Source organism: Lucilia cuprina, chromosome 4, assembly GCF_022045245.1.
Source record: "Lucilia cuprina isolate Lc7/37 chromosome 4, ASM2204524v1, whole genome shotgun sequence".
Classification (NCBI taxonomy): domain Eukaryota; kingdom Metazoa; phylum Arthropoda; class Insecta; order Diptera; family Calliphoridae; genus Lucilia; species Lucilia cuprina.
The window spans coordinates 136534-156348 of NC_060952.1; the positions used below are offsets into that span (position 1 = coordinate 136534).

The 19815-nt window shown below is 31.3% G+C and overlaps 1 protein-coding gene across 2 annotated transcripts in view; it reads left to right on the plus strand.

Annotated features, from left to right (window-relative positions):
* The window catches only part of LOC111687203 (CCR4-NOT transcription complex subunit 10), a 29752-nt gene that overhangs the window by 3096 nt on the left and 6841 nt on the right, over window positions 1–19815 (plus strand). Inside the window, exons 1-6 of one of the 2 annotated variants that reach the window (XM_023449627.2) lie at window positions 3899–4091; window positions 4144–4306; window positions 9707–10105; window positions 10180–10286; window positions 11431–11758; window positions 19537–19610. In XM_023449627.2, coding sequence (XP_023305395.2) covers window positions 3979–4091; window positions 4144–4306; window positions 9707–10105; window positions 10180–10286; window positions 11431–11758; window positions 19537–19610 — 1184 coding nt within the window. In that variant the 5' untranslated portion in view covers window positions 3899–3978. Of the gene's footprint in view, window positions 1–3898; window positions 4092–4143; window positions 4307–9706; window positions 10106–10179; window positions 10287–11430; window positions 11759–19536; window positions 19611–19815 lie in introns of those variants that run through there. The other variant, XM_046948063.1, reaches the window with a different exon arrangement.

Here is a 19815-nt window from a genome sequence, read left to right on the forward strand (position 1 = left end):
TTAGTTTTTGCTTTTGGTTTTCGTAAATGTAAAAAACCATAAGTACGGCGAATTCATTTGATGAAAAATTTTTGTAAAATGTTTATAACAGTAGTTTTCCGATTTAACGAACCCATATGTTGTCAGGCCTGTTCCTAAAATTGAAAAGTTCGTTATATGCAGTACTAAGTAAAACGTGGATTTTTGGTAGGAGAATAATTAAAAATAGGTACATAAAATATTTTTAAATGTATTTTATAAAAATTAATTCCTTTTTTTATAAAAATAGCATAGCTACATCGAACTAAAATTTAATAAGAACCCAGAATGAGTTACAGTTTTGGGTATAAAAGCACCGCTTGCTACAACTTAGGTTATTTGTTATTTTTGATAAATGTCATTTTATCTTAATTTAAATAATAATATTTATATTAGTTCGTTAAACAGAGTACAAAAAACAAGTTTTGTTCGTCATTTAAGGTAGTCAATAGGAAAAATTAGCTTGTTCATTAAATGCGATGTTCGTAGAATTGAATGGTCGTTAAATCGGAAAACTACTGTATATTAAAAAATAAAGATAAAGATATTAAAATTTGTGAGGAAAATATATTCTGAATTGAATAATGTTTGTTTCCATTGAAAAATTCTATTCCGGCAGCTTAATTTGCAAAATTTAAGTAATTGCCTTAAGTTCAGTAAAACTTATTTTTTTTTTAAATAAACATGAATATGTACTTTATATTCATGAAAATATTATATTACGATTGAATGAATATTTGTAGCGAATGGATAATTCTACTCCGGCGGAGTAATTTTCAATATTTGGCCATAATGTAGCAGCCGCCGGACGGGTAAATACCTCATATGGGTTTTGTTATATAAAGCGTTCCGGAACGGACTTTTTTTAGTTAATCTCTTTATCTACATAGTATATATTTAACATATATTTGTTAACATTTAATAGATTTCAAAATTAAGCCATAACGTAGAAGTCAGTTGCCGCCAACCTGGTAAACACTTCATAAGCGTTTCTTAATATTAAGTGTTCCGGAAGGGTTTTTTTAGTTAATTACGTCATCTACACAATTTTAATATAAATTATAAAACAATATTGTGTAATATGTTAACATTTAATAGAAAAAATATTTTTCTTAAATAACATATTTGTAGACATACCAATTATGCCATTATTTAAATAAAATAATATTTGTTTACGACAGCTAGGAAAACCAGACGAATTAAGAAAAAAATTATCAGCTAATTGATTAACACCACCTTATATGAATTCGCCTTGTTATAATTAATATATCTTGGGCTAGGGCAAGGCGAATTCATATAAGGTTGTGTTAATCAATCAGCTGATAATTTCCTTATTCGCATTATCCGGCGAATAAATCTATTCGCGATAAGAGTTGAAAATTTAAAGAGCGTAAAATAGAACTCACTTCATTTATTAATTTTTCATCGAGTCGTATTGTAAATCGTATTTGTAAATAGAATAAATTAAAATTTATAAGACATAATCAATTTATATATAAATATGACATAACCAAATAAGTTTAACATTAAAATTATGTACGCGAATACATATGTACGTTCATTATTTGCTGCGAAGTAGTAGACACTTCGTACATACATATATCATTCAACACGTGTCATTATTTTCATAATAAAATTTTCCAAACCATGGTACAAATACCCCAAAATTATGGATCAAATGATCCAAAATTATATCGATTCGGTTGATAGTTACCCCTTAAAACAATTTTTAGCAAAAAAACCATTCGATTCTAAGTTTTGTGTTTCGTATAATATAGTTAAATATGAAATACAGAAAAAATTCGTATACTTTTGTGAGGTAATTTTATGGATTTTTTTTAAATAAAGCTAAATTTAAGTAAATGTGAATTTTTAAAGTTTTAAAAAGCGTAATATCAAAGCTAAGGACTGTCTAGTGAATTTAACAAATTTATTTATTAATTTTTCATACAAAATATGTTATTAAATTTGGTTTCTTTTCATATTATACCTAAATTCGAATACTTATGAGAGACACTGTATGTACATACATAACTACAGATAAAAAACACACACATTTAAATAAAAAGGTAGACAATATATTTCTTATACTTTCCCACTTTTGCTTTGTCAGACCGTCATAAAACCTACATCACACATACATAATTATTTCCCATATTATTGTTTCTTTTTTACTATCACAACAGAACCTGTTTCTTGCACACACATTTTGCTGATTTTCGGCACGAATTCAACTCGTTTTCCACTCGCTCGTAAGCGAGTTGAAAAAACAAAAACATGTAAATATCGCTTACGAAGCGAATACAAAACAGAGGGCGAAGTCGATTTAAAATAGTCGGCGGCGGCTTACAGTCGGGTCAGAGCCGATCGTTTTTATATAAAAGTTATGTTCAAAACTAATAAAATATAAAAATTAAAAGACTGAGGATCAAGTATAGACATATTAGGAAATAAAAATATTTAAATTAGAAAGACATACATTTTTCTTTTATTGCAACGAATTGAAAAAATAAGAAAAACCTTTAAATAATTTAATAAAAATTATCACATTTGTATTAAAAATGTATCGGGAGTATTGAAAATTATAAAATATCGCTTGTTATATATACCTTGGTAAAAATCTTGTACGTTTTCAAAATATAATTGTCCAACAATAATTCATTATGTTTCAGAACCAAAAATAATTACAGTCTTATAGTCTATAGCCTAGTTAATGTCCAAAGAAAATATTAAAAAATTTGAGTCGTCTTAAGCCGAATGTCTCGGCGGCGGCTCAAGCAACTAAACATAGTTCAGCGGCGACTAAGCGCCGACTCGAAGTCGGTCGACTTCGCCCTCTGATACAAAACACATAAAACTCTAATTAAAATTGTGCTCGCGATTTTGAATTTTAAAACCCTGTAATTAATAGAAAAAGAAACTGGTGTTGCCAGAGTGGTAGTGGCGCGTTTGCCGGGCTTGGAGCTCGCCGGATGGGGGTGGTTCTTGCTACCATTCTAGACATCTATACACACACATAAAACAATCATACCAGCTAGAAATAAACAAAATAAAAATCCTAATATTAGGGATTCCCAAAATTTACCCTGCAAACATTCCTTTCCCTACTTACCGCCGCTTATGTTGTTAGCCGATCATTTTAAATGATTAAAACTTTGAAATATTTCATTTAAACATTATAAACGTTACATTTTTTTATTTTGAAATTTAGTTTATCCATATATATTTGGCTTTCACGGAAATAATTAATTTATACGACGGAAAACACAGTAACAGTCAAATGTAGTTGATTCACTCTTTTATATGCAAATGAAACCCTTTATCACACATTGAGTACATCAACAGTCATTTTGCGGTCATTTGACCGTCATTATTGATGGAATTATCTATTAATTATTTTTTTAAGGGCACTTTACACGATCACACTTTACGTACTACAAGTCTAATGAAAAAGTAAAATGAAATTCCATCCGTATGACAAAAAAAGAGAATAAAAGTCGTTTGATATATATTTTTCGTGTTTACACGATTGGTATAAAACAATAAAAAAGTAAGATGGATGCAGCTGTTTCACTTTTTTATATGTGTTTACATAAAAATACATCCCAGATCTAATGCGACCTGCTTGTTTTTTTTGAATCATTTCAAAAAATAAAGAGAGCCATACGACTGTCAAATTTTCCATCTGTATTCTCTCTCAATATGTTATGGTTTCATTACATATATCGTTTAGACGATTCCATCCGTTCTATTCTACACAAAATCTTGACAGATCATATTACTTGTGTGATCGTGTAAAGCCTGCTTTACGGTCATACATTTCTTGTAGGGCGGCTTACAGTCGATTTTAAGCCGCCGCCGATATATTTAGTGTCAGTCGCCGCCGTCGTTAATATTTGTTGGCGCAGGGTTCTGGTTCTGATTGGCACAAGAATTTGTAATTATTTATTTTACAAAAATATGGAGCAAACTGTGGAATTGAATATGCCAGAATTGCTATCAACTCCAGATAAAATAAGAGTTGATGGTCATGATTACGTTTTAATAACAAAAGCTAGTGACGAATTCGATAGGTATGACAAATATTAAAAACTTAAATATTATTTAATACAAGTGTATTTTTAGAGGGAATTATGATTCCTGTATCGACATTTTGGAACAACTTGAGGAGTTCAAGAATCACGACATTAAATTGGAGCACAACAAATCGGTAGCTATATTTTACAAGGGTAATTGTAGGGATTATGTGAGCTTGTTAAAATATCTTCAGAAACTAGACACAAAAGAGGTACGTACGTACGTATGTACATACAGTTAATCAACTAAGTTTTTTGCCTACATTTTTTAAAAAGAATTTTGTTTTTTGTTCATAAATAAAATTCGAAAAAACAGGTAAAAATAAATATAAGTTTTCCAATTAAAAATAGAGATTGTGAAAAATGGAAAAAATTAGAAAAAATATTAAAATACACATTTTGGTGCATTTGTTATTTTTCATCAGAATTTGCATGTCAATAAAGTATTTTGCATATTGAGAATTCCGGTTAATTTCATTGGGTTTTTCAAATTATTATTTAATTATTTTTAGAATTCATTGTTTTATTGTTAAAAGGAAGAGTGTTAAGTATTTTTCAATTGCAATTTGCAAAAATCGTATCCTCATTGGGTGAAAATGAGATGTTATTTGTCTTAAAATGTTTAAAGGATATAATGAGGCAATTTCGATATAAAAAATTAGTTTAGATTTCTAAAACAAATTACTTAATTGATTCACTGTACATACGTTAGATATAAATTTATCTCTAATTTTCATTCTATTAACATGTGTACATCAGACGTTACCAACAAATAACAATTTTGTTTGGGTTGCTCTTTATTAGTGTCAACACTTGTGTAAATATTACTTTTTTCCGGGTTATTTTGGTTACTTGAGTTTTCATTTAAGGTGTAGTTATATACATAGGTTCAAAATTTACGTCTCAGGATTAGGTATACAGATAATTTCAATATGTATTTGGCTTGATGATATTAACAAAATTCATGAAAATTTTACTTGTTTAAAAGTAATTATTTTAAAATAAAATATTCTGTACAATATAACATGGAAAAAATTCACTTTTAGTTCCGAAAAATTGAAATGTTTGGTAATTGATCTGAATATTATTTATAGGAGCATTTTTTCCTATTTAAGAACATCTGACTATTTAAACCCACGGAGTTTTGGATCGGGTATTCAATAATATCCATCGTTTTTTCATTAGGATGCATTGGAAGACGATATTTTAGCTTTTTAACAAATTGTTTCTTTACAATAATTGCAATCCATTGCGGAACGTTGACGTTTTCAACATAGTATAGCGTTCATATTCGATATTTAATGGCGATTTCATAAAATTTATATATTAAAATGCGATATTAATAATATTTGTACTAGTATCCATTAATTAAAACAAGTTTTTTGGTTTCAATCATCCAATACACACTCCTAAATACTACCAATAATTGTTAAATGGTGACCATGTCAATAACTTACACTACATATCGGTTCTGAAATTGATTATTGTCCAAAATAGTAAGATTTTTTATATTAAATCAGGCTCAATTGGTGGTATGAATACGAATTAAACAATTTTGAACATGGACACATCTTAATTTGTTGCTAGAACATCCATAAAACATGGTTATTGTATCGAGTATATCGAGCTTTGGAAATCGGAGTATTTGGAAAACCTGTTTAAATTAAAGGAAATATATAGAATTACCTAAATTTTTCTTCAAATACAAATTTTTTTATAAAAAATAAGCTTAACTTCAGAAAATGTTGAACATTTTTGGTTAATTTATCATTTTAAAAGGTTTTTTGCTTCTCCTGGGCTTTTTGGATTTCATATGATAAGGATAAACTTTCACATGGGTGTAGTCAAGGAGTATTCGAGTTTATGGGGCTCAAAGTAGCGTACATGTAAAATTGTTTAACGCGTCATTTTTTGTTTCCCAACTGATTCCAATGATTTTTATATTTTTGGAAATCACTCAGCTAGGTCTTGTAAAAAAGTCAACCACGTTTTGGTAAAAATAAAATTACCTTACAAAAGTATTCGAAAAAAAGTCAACCACGTTTCGGTAAAAATTAAAAATGTAAATTTTCAAATGCCTGTGGAGTATTTTTGGTCCATGAAATAATTTTTAGTTGGTTTGAGAGGTATATGAACAAAAATTACAAAAAATTCTGAAATGGACCAACCAAATCCCTATTTCTATAAAAAGAGAAAATAATATATTTTTCCAGCCCACTAAAAATTATTTTGTGGACAAAAAATATTCAACAAATATGTTAAGATTATTTTTCCCTTATTCAGCTCACAAAAATGAATGAATATGTAATTTATTTCTGAGATAAGAATTTTCAATCGCTGGTAGGGAACTGAGAACAATTCGAAAAAAATCTGTTTCTATTTTTTAAGTGTTCAATACATTACATACATAGACATGGATTAAGAGGTATTTCTACATAAAATTCTTTAAAATGCTGTTCCTCTGGACAATTTAATTTACATAAAAATAAAAAAACTAATAATATTACTAATGATGAAAATATAATCAATTCAATCAATCAATCAATTAATTTTTTGATATTGATATTAACTATTAAGTTTGTTTATTATGATGTCCCATAATAGTAATATGGGGCCCATTATCAGTGATGGCGCTACTTTAGGGCGAATTCTCCCCCAAAGTAATAATCATTTGAATATTGGCCATGTAAATTGTCAAAGCATTAATCCTAGATCACAGTATGCTAAAATGGATGAATTAAGAGACTTTTTAACTAATTCCAATATACATGTAATGGGTCTATCTGAAACGTGGCTTAAACCAGATATGTCTGATGAGTCAGTGCATGTACCCGATTATAGGTTATGCAGAAATGATCGACCTTACCCCACTAGAGGTGGTGGTGTTGGACTTTTAGTTTCAAATAAGATAAAGTACAGACATGTCTTCTCATCCAGTGCTTATAACTTGTGTGAAGCTATTTTAATTGAAATAAACAGTCACGGCACTTCTTTTTTAATAGGTGTTGTCTATCTCCCAAGTGGTGATCTAGAGGCAATGGAATATTTTCACAACACGAAAATATATTGATAATGGGTGACTTTAACTGCAATTTATTTGATCAAGTTAAAGCATCTAATTTTAGGTCTGCATGTAGGAGGTTAGGATTATCTTATATTCATAATTCTATGCCCACCCACTGGGATATTTGTCATGACACAACTTCTTTAATTGACTTCTTTCTTGTTGGAGGTCAAAATAATATTTCCGTATCTGGTCAGGCGTCACTACCTTTTCTACAATCTTATCATGCTTTAATTTATATTTCATTGCCATTCACCACATCTAAGAAGGATAGTTATATAGAATACAGAAAATTTGACGATGTAGATATCAACATCATTAGATCTCATGTAGATCAATTCAATTTTTCTTCATTTTACAATAATAGTTGTGTGAATTATAAACTAAATATTTTAAATATGCTTCTGACCGAATTGTATCAGTTGGTACCTATTATTAGATTCCGAGTTAGGAGGAATAAAGATCCTTGGATGAGGATAAGGGAGGTAATTGTGGCAAGGTCTCTTAGAAATCGCTTATAGGGTTTTTAGGGATAGTGGTATGGAGGATGATCGCATAATTTACTGTCGTTTACGTAATAAGCTGAAGTCGTTAATACGAAAATATAGAAGACTTCATTATATTAAAATCTTTGATGGCGCTGACAGTAAGAAAGTGTGGAAAATTTTAAATAATGCTGGGTATGGCAATAGAAACCTATCAATCAATTCAGAAATTGACGTTAATGCTTTAAATCGGTCTTTTGTTGTAAATAATAACAATAATACAAATGCATTTGATTTTGAATCTCTAAGTGGACTTACTGACGGATTTTCATTTAAACATATATATAGTGATGAACTATTGTATGCTTTGTCTAAAGTTAAATCTAACTCCATTGGAACTGATGGGTTCCCGTGTATTATACAGCCTGTTTTACATTTATTTAATATGGTAATTACCACGTCCACTTACCCCAACCAATGGAAACTTTCACGTGTGGTCCCTGTTCCTAAAAGTAATTCTAATAGTGATTTTCGTCCAATAAGCATTTTACCAGCTCTTTCAAAGGTCATGGAACATGTTTTAAAAGCACAACTTCTTAATTACATTTATCAAAACAATCTAATTAGTGATGTTCAGTATGCATATAAAACAGGGCATAACACTACAGGTATGCTTCTAGGAATAACGGAAACTATTAGAGATTATTTAAACAGAGACATGAATTGTGTTATGGTTTCCTTAGACCTTTCTAAAGCTTTTGACCGTCTAGATCATTCTGTTCTTATTTGCAAGTTAAGAGAAAAGTTTAAGTTATCTGTAATGGCATGTAAGCTGTTAAATTCTTATTTGCAAGGAAGATCACAATATGTTGGTGTACAAGATATTTATTCGGACATTGTTGATATTACATGTGGTGTCCCACAAGGATCCATTATTGGTCCAATTATGTTTCTTTTATATATGAATGATTGCATTGACTGTTTTGATCTAGATTTAGTAAGGCCATTCATTTTCGCTGATGATATACAGCTGTTGTTCGGCTGCACTAGGGAGTTTCCGGATGTTTTGGAGGCCGTTATAAAATGTACGCTTGATAAACTGCTTGTTTGGATGGGGCAAAACTTTTTTGTGATTAATGCTGACAAGACCAAAGCTATTATGTTTCGCACTGCTCGTAGGGATTATACGTACCCATAGATTGAACTATGTAACAAACAAATTGATTATGTAGATTCTATTAAGTGTCTTGGTGTGGTTATGGATCAATTTCTGAAATTTGATGAACAGGTTGATATTGTTTCATACAGGTTAACCTTAGGACTCAGAAAACTTTACCACTCTGGTTTATACTTGCCGATGAAAGTGAAGTTTACTCTTGCCCACGCTTTGCTTATGTCTCATGTTAATTATTGTATTGAGATTTACACTGGTGCCAATGCACAAATCCTAAACAGAATATTCCGTGCAGTTAAGAAAATTGTACGGTTTGTCTATAGTATTAGATATTATGAACACATATCTAATGCTATTAGCAACTTTCTATCATGTTCATTTAAACAATACCTACAGCTACGTAATTTAATATACTTTTATAAAATCATTAAATATGGCATACCCACTTATCTTCACAGTAGATTTATTTTTTCAAGATCTACGAGAAATCCACAAGTTATTATACCACATATAACATGTTCGATCTTTGAACGATCTTTTATTGTAAGATCTGCAAGGTACTGGAATATCTTATCAAAAGAACTAAAAGTATTTTCTTTTTCATGCAAGTTGTTCAAAAAGCATCTTCTATATAATTTTTGTAATCAGTAATGGACAATTTCTATGTCAATACTTATAATTATGCAAAAGTTGCGTCGTCACTGATAGGGAGTCTCTGATAAATATAATATCAAGGATTTAAGGGTGTACATTTTAATTTTAATTTTAAGTTTCAAACTATGTGAAATAAAATAAGATACCATGTAATGCACTTTGGCCTTGTAGGCTTTTAGCATTACTAACAAATAAATAAAAAAAAAAATAAAAATTCTTTAAATTATATTTTTAGTATACTTCTGAAAAAGATATTGTTTTATCTCCGTTATCATTTTTTACAACATATAATAAAGCAGTAATTTATTATCATCGTCACATGTATAAAGCGGCTTTGGATGTAATGGAGCCATTATTCAACAAAATAAACACCTATGATGAAAACGTGTTAGCAATGCTGGGTATTTTAGAGCTGAGACTTCTATTGGCGTCTAACCAACCTAAAAAGGCATATTTTTTTCTCGAAGAATTTTTGCATAAATTGGGGATAAATATATTACATATAACTTCAGATGATTGTAATATTCAAGAGTCTTTACCTAGATTAGACGATAACTTAGGAAAAGGTTTAAAACTGATGTCATTGTTAACACAGGTTGTTAACAAAAAGCCCGTTTTAGTGCCAGAGGATGTTGTAAGATATATGCTTATATAAACATAATATCGAATAATAATAATAAAAAATATAATACTTATATATAATTTCAGTCTCCTGAGATATCGGCATTAAAAGCACATCAATATTACATAATGAAAGATTTCCAAATGGCGGCAAAACAATTAAACAAGATTAACGGTTACCGATATGTGAATGAGTAAGAAAATATAAAAGATTCAGTACTTGGTAATTAAAATTTTTGATTTCTCTGGTTCTAATTGGTATTTTAAGAAATAGTTTAAAATATGCTAAAATAAGTTATATGTAATACAAAAAGTCAAATAAGTATCAAAAATTCTTTAGACCTGGTTCACACTTTTGGGAAACTTTTGATTTTTCAACCATCTCTTTCTCTCACATGATATGATATGCTGTGGTTGATATTTCTTTCTCTTTCTCTCACACACAAAAATCAAAAGTTTCCCAAAAAAAGTTTCCTAGTGTGTGTGAGAGAAAGAGAAAGAAATATCAACCATCAACACAAAAATCAAAAGTTTCCTAGTGTAAACCAGGGTACAAAGACCTGGTCCACACTAGGAATCTTTTGTTGAGAAACTTTTTCCTAAAAACTTTTGTTTCAGAAACTACGTGTAAATTGAATATATCAACCATCTCTTTCGCACACAAAATCAAAAGTTTCTCAACTGAAGTTTCCCAGTGTGAACCATATCTTTCTGAAAAAAGTTTCTATGTGTGGACATTAAGAAAACGTCAAAAGAGAATTAAGAAAGTTTCTCAACAATACTTTCCTAGTGTAGACCAGTTCTAGTATGGACCGGCACTTATACTTCTCATTCGTACAACAACAAATCAATGCAATTAATACGTGGACCAGGTCTATGTTACTGAAAGCAGAAACTGTTATTCCCAGCAAAAAAATAATTGATGTCATACTTTACAAACATATCCGAAGTACATCAAACTTTGGTAAAAAACCAATAAAATTAACATAAGGATGTCAGTGAACGAATTCGGTTTATTTTTGACATCCAAATATCGGATTTTTATTGCATCTATGAAGAAGATTAGATATAGTTCATAGTTGTCAAAAATGAACAACAATCCCTCGAAATCACTTACTCCGTGGTGAAAAAATGGATGGGTTCTTGTTATTTAAAACAGACGAATTTAGCTCTGATTTAGCCTATAGGCCATAAGCAGACAAATAATTTCATCTTAAAAATTATTCATATGTTATTATTTTGATTATTTTTTATTCATAAAAAGTTGTAAATTTTAATTGCCAAGTTCCTTTTGTATATAAACAGTATATGTACATACCTAATTATATTTTTTTTTAGTTTTTATAATAAGGAATTGAATACCCTGATCGCCAACAACATGGGTGTTATACATTTACGTGTCCGGCATTATGCAATTGCAGCCAACTTCTTTCAAAATGCAATATCATTTGATAAACATGTAGCAGTAAATCTTCGTAATATCCGGTTACATCATATGAGTTCAGTGAAGTCTTGTGAAATTCTCTATAATTTGGGAATTGCTATGCTGCATTTAAGGCGACCCAAAGAAGCATTCCAATGTTTTCTTGTGCCTTTAAAAACCTATCATAGCAATCCAAGACTATGGTTTAGAGTAGCAGAAGCTTGTATAATGGAATATGAAATAGTAAGTAATATTAATTAAACATTCCATTTCGAAAAAGGCCACTAAACACTAAAAGGAGGAGTGGCTATTATGCGTTTGTGATGATATATGCAACAACCCCTGTAAATAATTTCATTTAGAACAGGGTTTGTTTTTGCTTCACTGTGTTTAGTTTTTTCTTATTTGTTTTACTACAATTACGAGAAGTTTAAAAACGCTTCTTAGACCTGGTCCACACTAGTGCGGGTCTACACTAGAAAACTTTGTATTGAGAGAGAAAGAGAGAAAGGTCCTAGAAAACTTTTTCTTAATTCGTTTTTGAAGTTTCTTTAATGTCCACACATGGAAACTCCGCAATGCGAAAGAGATGGATGATATTCTTTCTCTTTCTCTCTCACGCAAAATCAAAAGTTTCCTAGTGTGGACCGGTATTTGCATTGATTTGTAGTTGTACGTTGGAGAAAAATAAGTGCGGTCCACACTAGGAAGCTTTTTTTTTTGGAAACTTCAAAAGAGAATTAAGAAAAAGTTTCTCAACAAAATTCCCTAGTGTGAAAAGAAACTTATTTTTGTAGAAACGGGTTAATTGGCTATTAAGAGACCGAATAATTAATTAATTAATTAATGAGTATTGCACTGTATGGGAGCTATGACCAATTGTGGGCGGAACAGAAAAAAATTAACAGTTATATATGCGTATATATAAGTAATATTTTTCATTTTATGCGAATATCTTAATTAGGTAGTGAGTTATGGGCGTTTAAGTTATATTCGGTAACATTTTTGTATTAAGAAGTAATAATTGTGGCATATTTTGTGGAATTATACTGCACAGTTTTTGTGAAAATTACATTATAAGGTTTAAAAATAGCGTAAATTTCTTGAAGTTTGTTTACATTTTGGTTCATAACTTCTCCCGACGTGAACCGATTTAGCTAATTTTAAATCCCATACAACTTAGGAAAATGAAAATTAAGTTATATTGCTTTGTTTAGTCGTGAGCGAGTTTTACACAGACCCAGAGGACCCAGATTATATATACTTTGTTGGACCTCAGATGAATATATCACGGTGCTACACACGGAATGACAAAGTTGATGGTGATGGAGGGTATAATTAATATTAAAATAAAAAATGTTCTGTATACATTTACCTAACAATTCTATTTATATTTAACTAGCTATAACCAGTGTAGCAAAATAAAAAAAACACAATTAAGAATTTTGAAGATTCTAACTATAATAGTTTTCCAAATGTATGATTTGTAACAATTAGCAAATTTTATTAAGATTTTAATTTAATTGATAAAAAATTTTAAAAAATCTTGTAGTTTCTCAGATAAACAATTTTTTTGTATTTATTAAAAGTCCGACCATTATTCTCTAAATGTTCATATGAATGTCAAAGTTCTTCATTAAAATTTGAAGATTCTAGCTCTAATAGTTTCTCAGATATAAGGATTTTTCTGTTTAATTCATATGAGGACTCACAGTCCGCCCTTTTTCTCCAAAATGTTCAGATATATGTATAATAAAGTTCTTCAATTAAATTTTGCAGATTTCTCAGATATATTGTTACATTTGTATATTATTTTATTTTTAGGATTTTGTATTTTCATCTTTTTAACATAATTCATATGTACATATTTATATATAGTATTAGTAAACTTTTTTTTTTCTTTTCATATGTATGCTATTCAGGATTTGCCTCTGTAATATAGTTTAATTGGCCTATTAAGGCTTTTATATTACTTTGTTTGAATAAATAAATAAATAAATAAATATATGACCCCTTCGACCGTTATTCTCTAAATGTGAAAGTTCATATGAATGTCAAAGAATTTGAAGATTCTAGCTATTGTGTTTACTTCGTTTATATAATTATCTTTATTTAATTCAAGCAGAAATTACATTACTTTACAATTTAAGAAAATGAATGATTTGACAATTTAATACAAGATGAGCAACAGTGTTGCAAAATGATAAAATTAAGATAACTAAGTAATCATATTTGAGTATTTAATAATTCAAACATAACACCTTTCCCCTCCTTCTCAGAAAGCTTACGGAGAGAACAAGACTCTTTGTTTGCGCGGCCTAGAGGACTTCTCCCGAAATGGAATCCCCAGATCGCGTTGTAACAGATGGTGGTGTTCGAACCCTATTAGTTCCGAAGAGGAAGTTTCAGAACCAACCGTTGGGAACGATTTTCTTACGCTTGGCACTGAACTGCGAATTTCATAATGTATATCACCAATTCGGTTTAATATTGTTCCTCCTACCCATGGTGTATTTCTTTTGTTATTAGGTAGAAAATATACATCGTCACCAATGTCGAACACTCTGTAGTTAGGCGAGCTTTTTAGAAATTGTTTAGCCTTAATCTTGGTAGATACATGTTCAGGACGTACTAGATCAAGTCTTGTGATAATGAGCAACATCATTCCATCAACTGGACCGGCGTAGTCCATATGGACCCTCTCCCATGGTGCTCTAGGGTATTCCCAGTGGTGACTCTCGTAAACTTTTGGTCTATTAGCTATTCTTAAACACCTGTCGCATTCTTTAGCCATACCCTCTATATCAGTATCTATTTTTGCCAATATACAAATGAGCGGGCAATTCCCTTCATTTTCACTATTCCTAAATGTGCAGCATGTAAACTATTTAGAATACAAACTCGATATTTTTTAGGTAGCACCACCTTATGCTCAAATATTAAGTAGCCATCTGACAACATGTAGTTCGCCTCAGGAGACTTGTATCCATATTTAAGTAAGCAGCATCCCTTATCTAGTAGTTGAACTATTTTCCCCAGCTCCACGTCTTTTCTCGTTTCGCGCTCTATTTTATCTGCAGTTATTGGTAATTGCTCTATTTGGCGTACTATGAAAGTATCAAATTCGTCCAGCTCAGATGTGGTGGAATTATTCGATTTTATTTGACGAATTTGTGGGCAATGCACATTGGGGCAGACATATGGAGACGGTTGGCGATAATTCGAAAATGAAAATTGATTTTTTCGGCGAAAAAATTATATTGGCGGAAAGCTGACAGTTTTCTCTATATGAAACCGTAATCTGATTTTTTCAGTCGGATTTCTTTTCAAAGTTAAGAAAAAATTGTCATGAAATATTTTTTATTAATATACTTTTTTCATACACCTGAAATTAATGCAAATTTATGTATTAAAACCAGGAAAAAAATAAAATTTGCTCTTATTCCAATACAACAATATGTCGTGAATAAACAGATAACATTTTGGAATTAATTCAGAAGAATACTTGGCCAGGTTCATAATTTAAAGAAAATGTATATATTTTTGGATTTTTTATTATTATTTAAAAGTTTAGAAGTAAGAAAAGTATGAAATTCTCCCGAATTCTCCATAAATTTTTTATACAAAATACTCGGTGAAATGTTTTGAAATAGATTCTGGTTTTAAAGGTTGCCAAAAGTTGCCTATTGGGACACAGGCGGACCAAAAAAGATGTCATTCCATACTAAAATTTTAATTATATAAAGTTTAATAGTTTATATAAAATAAACAAATGGAGGTATTATATCATGTAAGAAAGTTCTTTATAAATAAAAACCTTTGCAGTTATTCAGAATAAAGATTAAAAATTTTCTTTTCGCCAGAGTTGCCAAATTTGCAAATAAAAAATATTGAAATATCAAGCAAAATCACTTAGTTTTTGGATTTTTGCATTCAATTTTAAAATTAAACAAAGATACCACGCAGTATGTATCTAAATATCCTTGGTCGCCAACTCTCCACAAAATTCTCATACACGGCCCAGATATAGTTTGTGACTCCAAGTTACCTGTTGGCATTTTATCAGAAGAGGCTCAAGAAGCTTGTAATAAAACTTTCAAAAAAGTCAGAGAAAATAATGCGAGAAGATGTGGCCGAAAAGAAAACTTAGAAGATATTTTCAACTTTTTAATTGTTAACTCGGATCCAATAATAACAAAAACACGAAAAATACCAAAGAAAAATAAACAAGAACTACCCCAAGAAGTAAAAGAGTTTTTAGCAATACCGAATGAAATAACATCTGATTTTGAATGTGATTCATGTGATTCAGCAAATGAGGATAATAGCTCTAAATAAAATTCCTCCTGAATAATAAACTACAATTTACATCCAAAAGTTTTTAATTAATTTTTATATTTACATTATATTAACAATACTAATTTTACTTTTTTCGCCTAAAAATATAAATATTTACTATTATAAAAAAAATTTATAATTATTTACTTCTGTAAAAAATGTTTTTGTAATTTTACGATTTTTTGGCAGGTCAAAACTATTTTTTCTTACATATTGAAAATCTATACAAAATTACCTTTTCAGTGATACCAATAATTCATACTAAACCTCAGCCGTTTATTTATCGCCATGATCCATATAGGTCTGCCCCAATGTGCAATGTGGCGTTAAACGAGACAAGTAATCGGCGTTAGCGTTTTGTTTCGATGTTTTATACACAATATTCAAAATTGAAATTGAAGTCAGCATAATTCGCCATACGTGAAATGCACAGCACGGGGAGTGACTTATCCGGATGCAAAATCTGCGTCTGATAAATCTGATCTCTAATTAACGTCCATCGCCTTGCATAGAGGAATTTAAAAAATTTCTGAACGGCCCTCACTATGGCCAATGCCTCCTTATCAATCTGTGAATATCGACGTTCTGTATCACTCATTGCTCGGCTGGCGTAGACAATAGGACGCTCCTGACCGTTGTCCAATCGGTGCGACAGCACGGCACCCAGCCCAGTACTGCTTGCGTCTGTTGCCAGCAACAATGGCAACTTAGGGTTATATGGAATTAAAACTTGTGACATTAGAATGGTCTTGATGTCCGTATATACCCTGTTTGCTTCTGTAGACCAAGTCATATCCATTTAACATTTCCCGTAGGGGCTTTTCTCTCATGGATAAATCGAGGATGAATGCTCCGTAGTAGGATGCTTTACCAAAAAAAGTTGTAAAGTGCAAAGACGCACTTTTTCCTGTTTAGTTTCAAGCCACATGTCTTCATTCTGACCACGGTGGTTTCTAAAATATTAATTAATTCCTTGAAATCAATAGCGAAAATTAAGAAATCATCAAAAACAAGTAAGAGTGCTATATTCGGCTGTGCCGAATCTTATATACCCTTCACCATAGTGTATTTTAAACATCTTTTATAAATTTAAAATTTTTTCCCGACTACATTTTTATTACATCAAAAGCTAAACAATGACGCCAACAGCATCCAAACATACAAAAAAATACACAGCTGAATAAAACCAAATACATCAAAGCATGAAAAAATATGACATTTTTTGATGAAATTTTCAGAGGTTGTCTTGGATTTTTGCTCATATCTCCGTTATTTACGAAGCGATTTTGCTGATTTTAAATAGCGATCTTCTCGAAAGCATGTCTAATAGAATTATTGAAGATTCGGATCTCGCCGATATCTGGGGTCCTCTAAAAACTGACTGAACAGACAGACAGACAGACAGACGGACATGGCTTAATCGACTCCGCTATCTATAAGGATCCAGAATATATATACTTTATAGGGCCGGAAAATTATATTATAGAAATTACAAACGGAATGACAAACTTATATATACCCTTCTTACGAAGGTGAAGGGTATAAAAATTAAGAACGTTTGGAATTCCTTGTATTACCGACTCCATTTTCCTCTGCCAATTTGCAGGAATATTGGCTGCTCCGTACATGGCTCGCTTTGGTCTTATGAGGCCATGGGTGGGTGTGTTAAGAGAAAGAACGTGGGCAAATTTGTCGTCGATGGTCAGGCGGGTGTACGCATCTGTTACGTCCAAATGTGCAAAAATCGTAGCACCCTGCATTTTATTAAATATATCTTCCGCTTTTGGTATCGGGCGATCGTCAATAATTATCTGGGGCTTCACAGTCGGTTTATAATTTCCAGTGATGCGTATCATACCATTTTTCATCGTGACTACATGCGTTGTAGATGCCCATTCTGAAAATTCTACTCTTTCAAAAAAAAACCGCAGCAATTTTTGCATCAATCTCCCTAGCGTAAGCATCCAATGGAACTTCTCTTGCACGCAAAAAAATAGGTAGCATTTGATTTCATGTGTACCTTTACAGGTGGACCTGTCAGCTTTCCGGCGGATTCAGCAAAGACTTCCTCAAAGCGCTGAATTTTTTGTTGTAATTGAGTTTTCTCGTTAGTAGTAAGGTTATAAACATTTGACACTATACTGTTGATAATATGTATGTCAACATCGGAACAACCCTCGCTGTCATATGACGCAAACAGGTCAGCAAAATTAATATCACGCGCAAAATGTTGGATCCACTCCCGGCCACAAAGCGTGTCAAGATCATCCTCAACAGCATAGATATTCAACAATTTTGTGGTTTTCTTAATTCTGACGTTGACAACCACTCTACCAATGCAATTTATTTTATGACTCGTATAGCTAACGAATTTCCTACCAGCTTTGACGAAATTCCATTTGCTCTTGATAGCATATAAATTTCTTCTATTAACGATCCCGTATCTAACTCCATTTGCACACACTTACCATTAATCAACACATCTAAAAGTTTACGTTCCACCCCCTTCGATTTACCAGCTTTTGCTACTTGTCTTAGTTGCTCCATTACTTCGTGATCTTCCACAGACACCTGGTTACTTTTATTTCTACACATTTTTGATATATGGCCCAGTTTACCACAGGCAAAACATTTCGAATTTTTGAACTTGCACTCTGCTCTAATGTGGTTGCCACCACACCCATAACACTGTATATTCTTCCTTTGTGGTACAGATGATTTACTACTTTTTGTCTTAACCGGCGCAAAACCGTGCTTGCATGTTTGTTCAGTGTAAAGGTCGTCGCTTGAATTCAACTCTTTTGTCGCGTTTGGAGTCAGCTCCCCGCTATACGCAAGCTCGTATGCTTCCGAAAATGTCGACGGTTTCTTAGCAATTAATTCGTCACATATCGCTGCAGACTTCAGCCCCAACAACAGTTGTTCAATGAGCATCCGGTCTAAGAATGTTCCATACTCACAAAAAGCTGCACCCTGTTTTAACCGCAATGCAAAATTTGCGATGGATTCTGCCGACTGCTGTTTTAGAGATCTAAATTTTACACCTATTCGCTTTCCATCAAAATGGTTTATTAGCACTCTTGGTCTCACCAAGATTTTGACAGCGGCATTTAACTGACTTCCCATATTAAGATGTTACCAGAAAACGGGCATAATTTGCAAAATAGGCCTCCGCCACTTTAGACAAATCTAATGCCCAGTCGAACCTAGTAAAGTAATCCGCTACAGTTGTGCCATCAACCTCTCTGTATTCGGAAATGGAGAACTGTGGTGTTCGTGGTAAAATCTCCGGGGCAGAGAAGACGCAGACGACGTAGAACTACCCATCGCGCTTCGCATAGCCTCCTAGAATACCCGTAATTGCATTCATCTGCCCCGGTGATATACTTATCTTATCCCACTTCTGACACCAATATTGTGTTTATATAATTATCTTTATTTAATTCAAGTAGAAATTACATTACTTTACTCTAATAGTTTCTCAGATATAAGAAGAGTCTTTTTAAGTCCGCCTTCAATTCAAATTTGCAGATTTTAGCTCCAATAGTTTCTCAGATATATGAATTTTTTAATTAAAGTTTAAAATTAAACAAAATATAATTTGTACTTAATACTTAAACTAATATAAATTGTACTATATAGATAGTTATCTAAACTATAACTAAATATTTTATTTTTTTTAGAAAAAATCTTTTGCGGAAAAACTATATCCAATCAATGGCGGAATAAATTTATTATCAAATAGAGTATCCTACACGTAAGTATCGATAAACAATTTCATTAGTTTCACAACCTGTTCAAGAACTAGTTCCTTCAAATTTCTTACAATAAATTTTGAATCACAAAAATGTTCCACGACTGTTTCGCTTCAAGAATTTAAAGCAGATTCGTTTGCATAGAACTCTTGTTTTAGATCTCTTTTTTAAATAAATTCTTAAATTGTTCCTTTCCTAAGTGTTCTG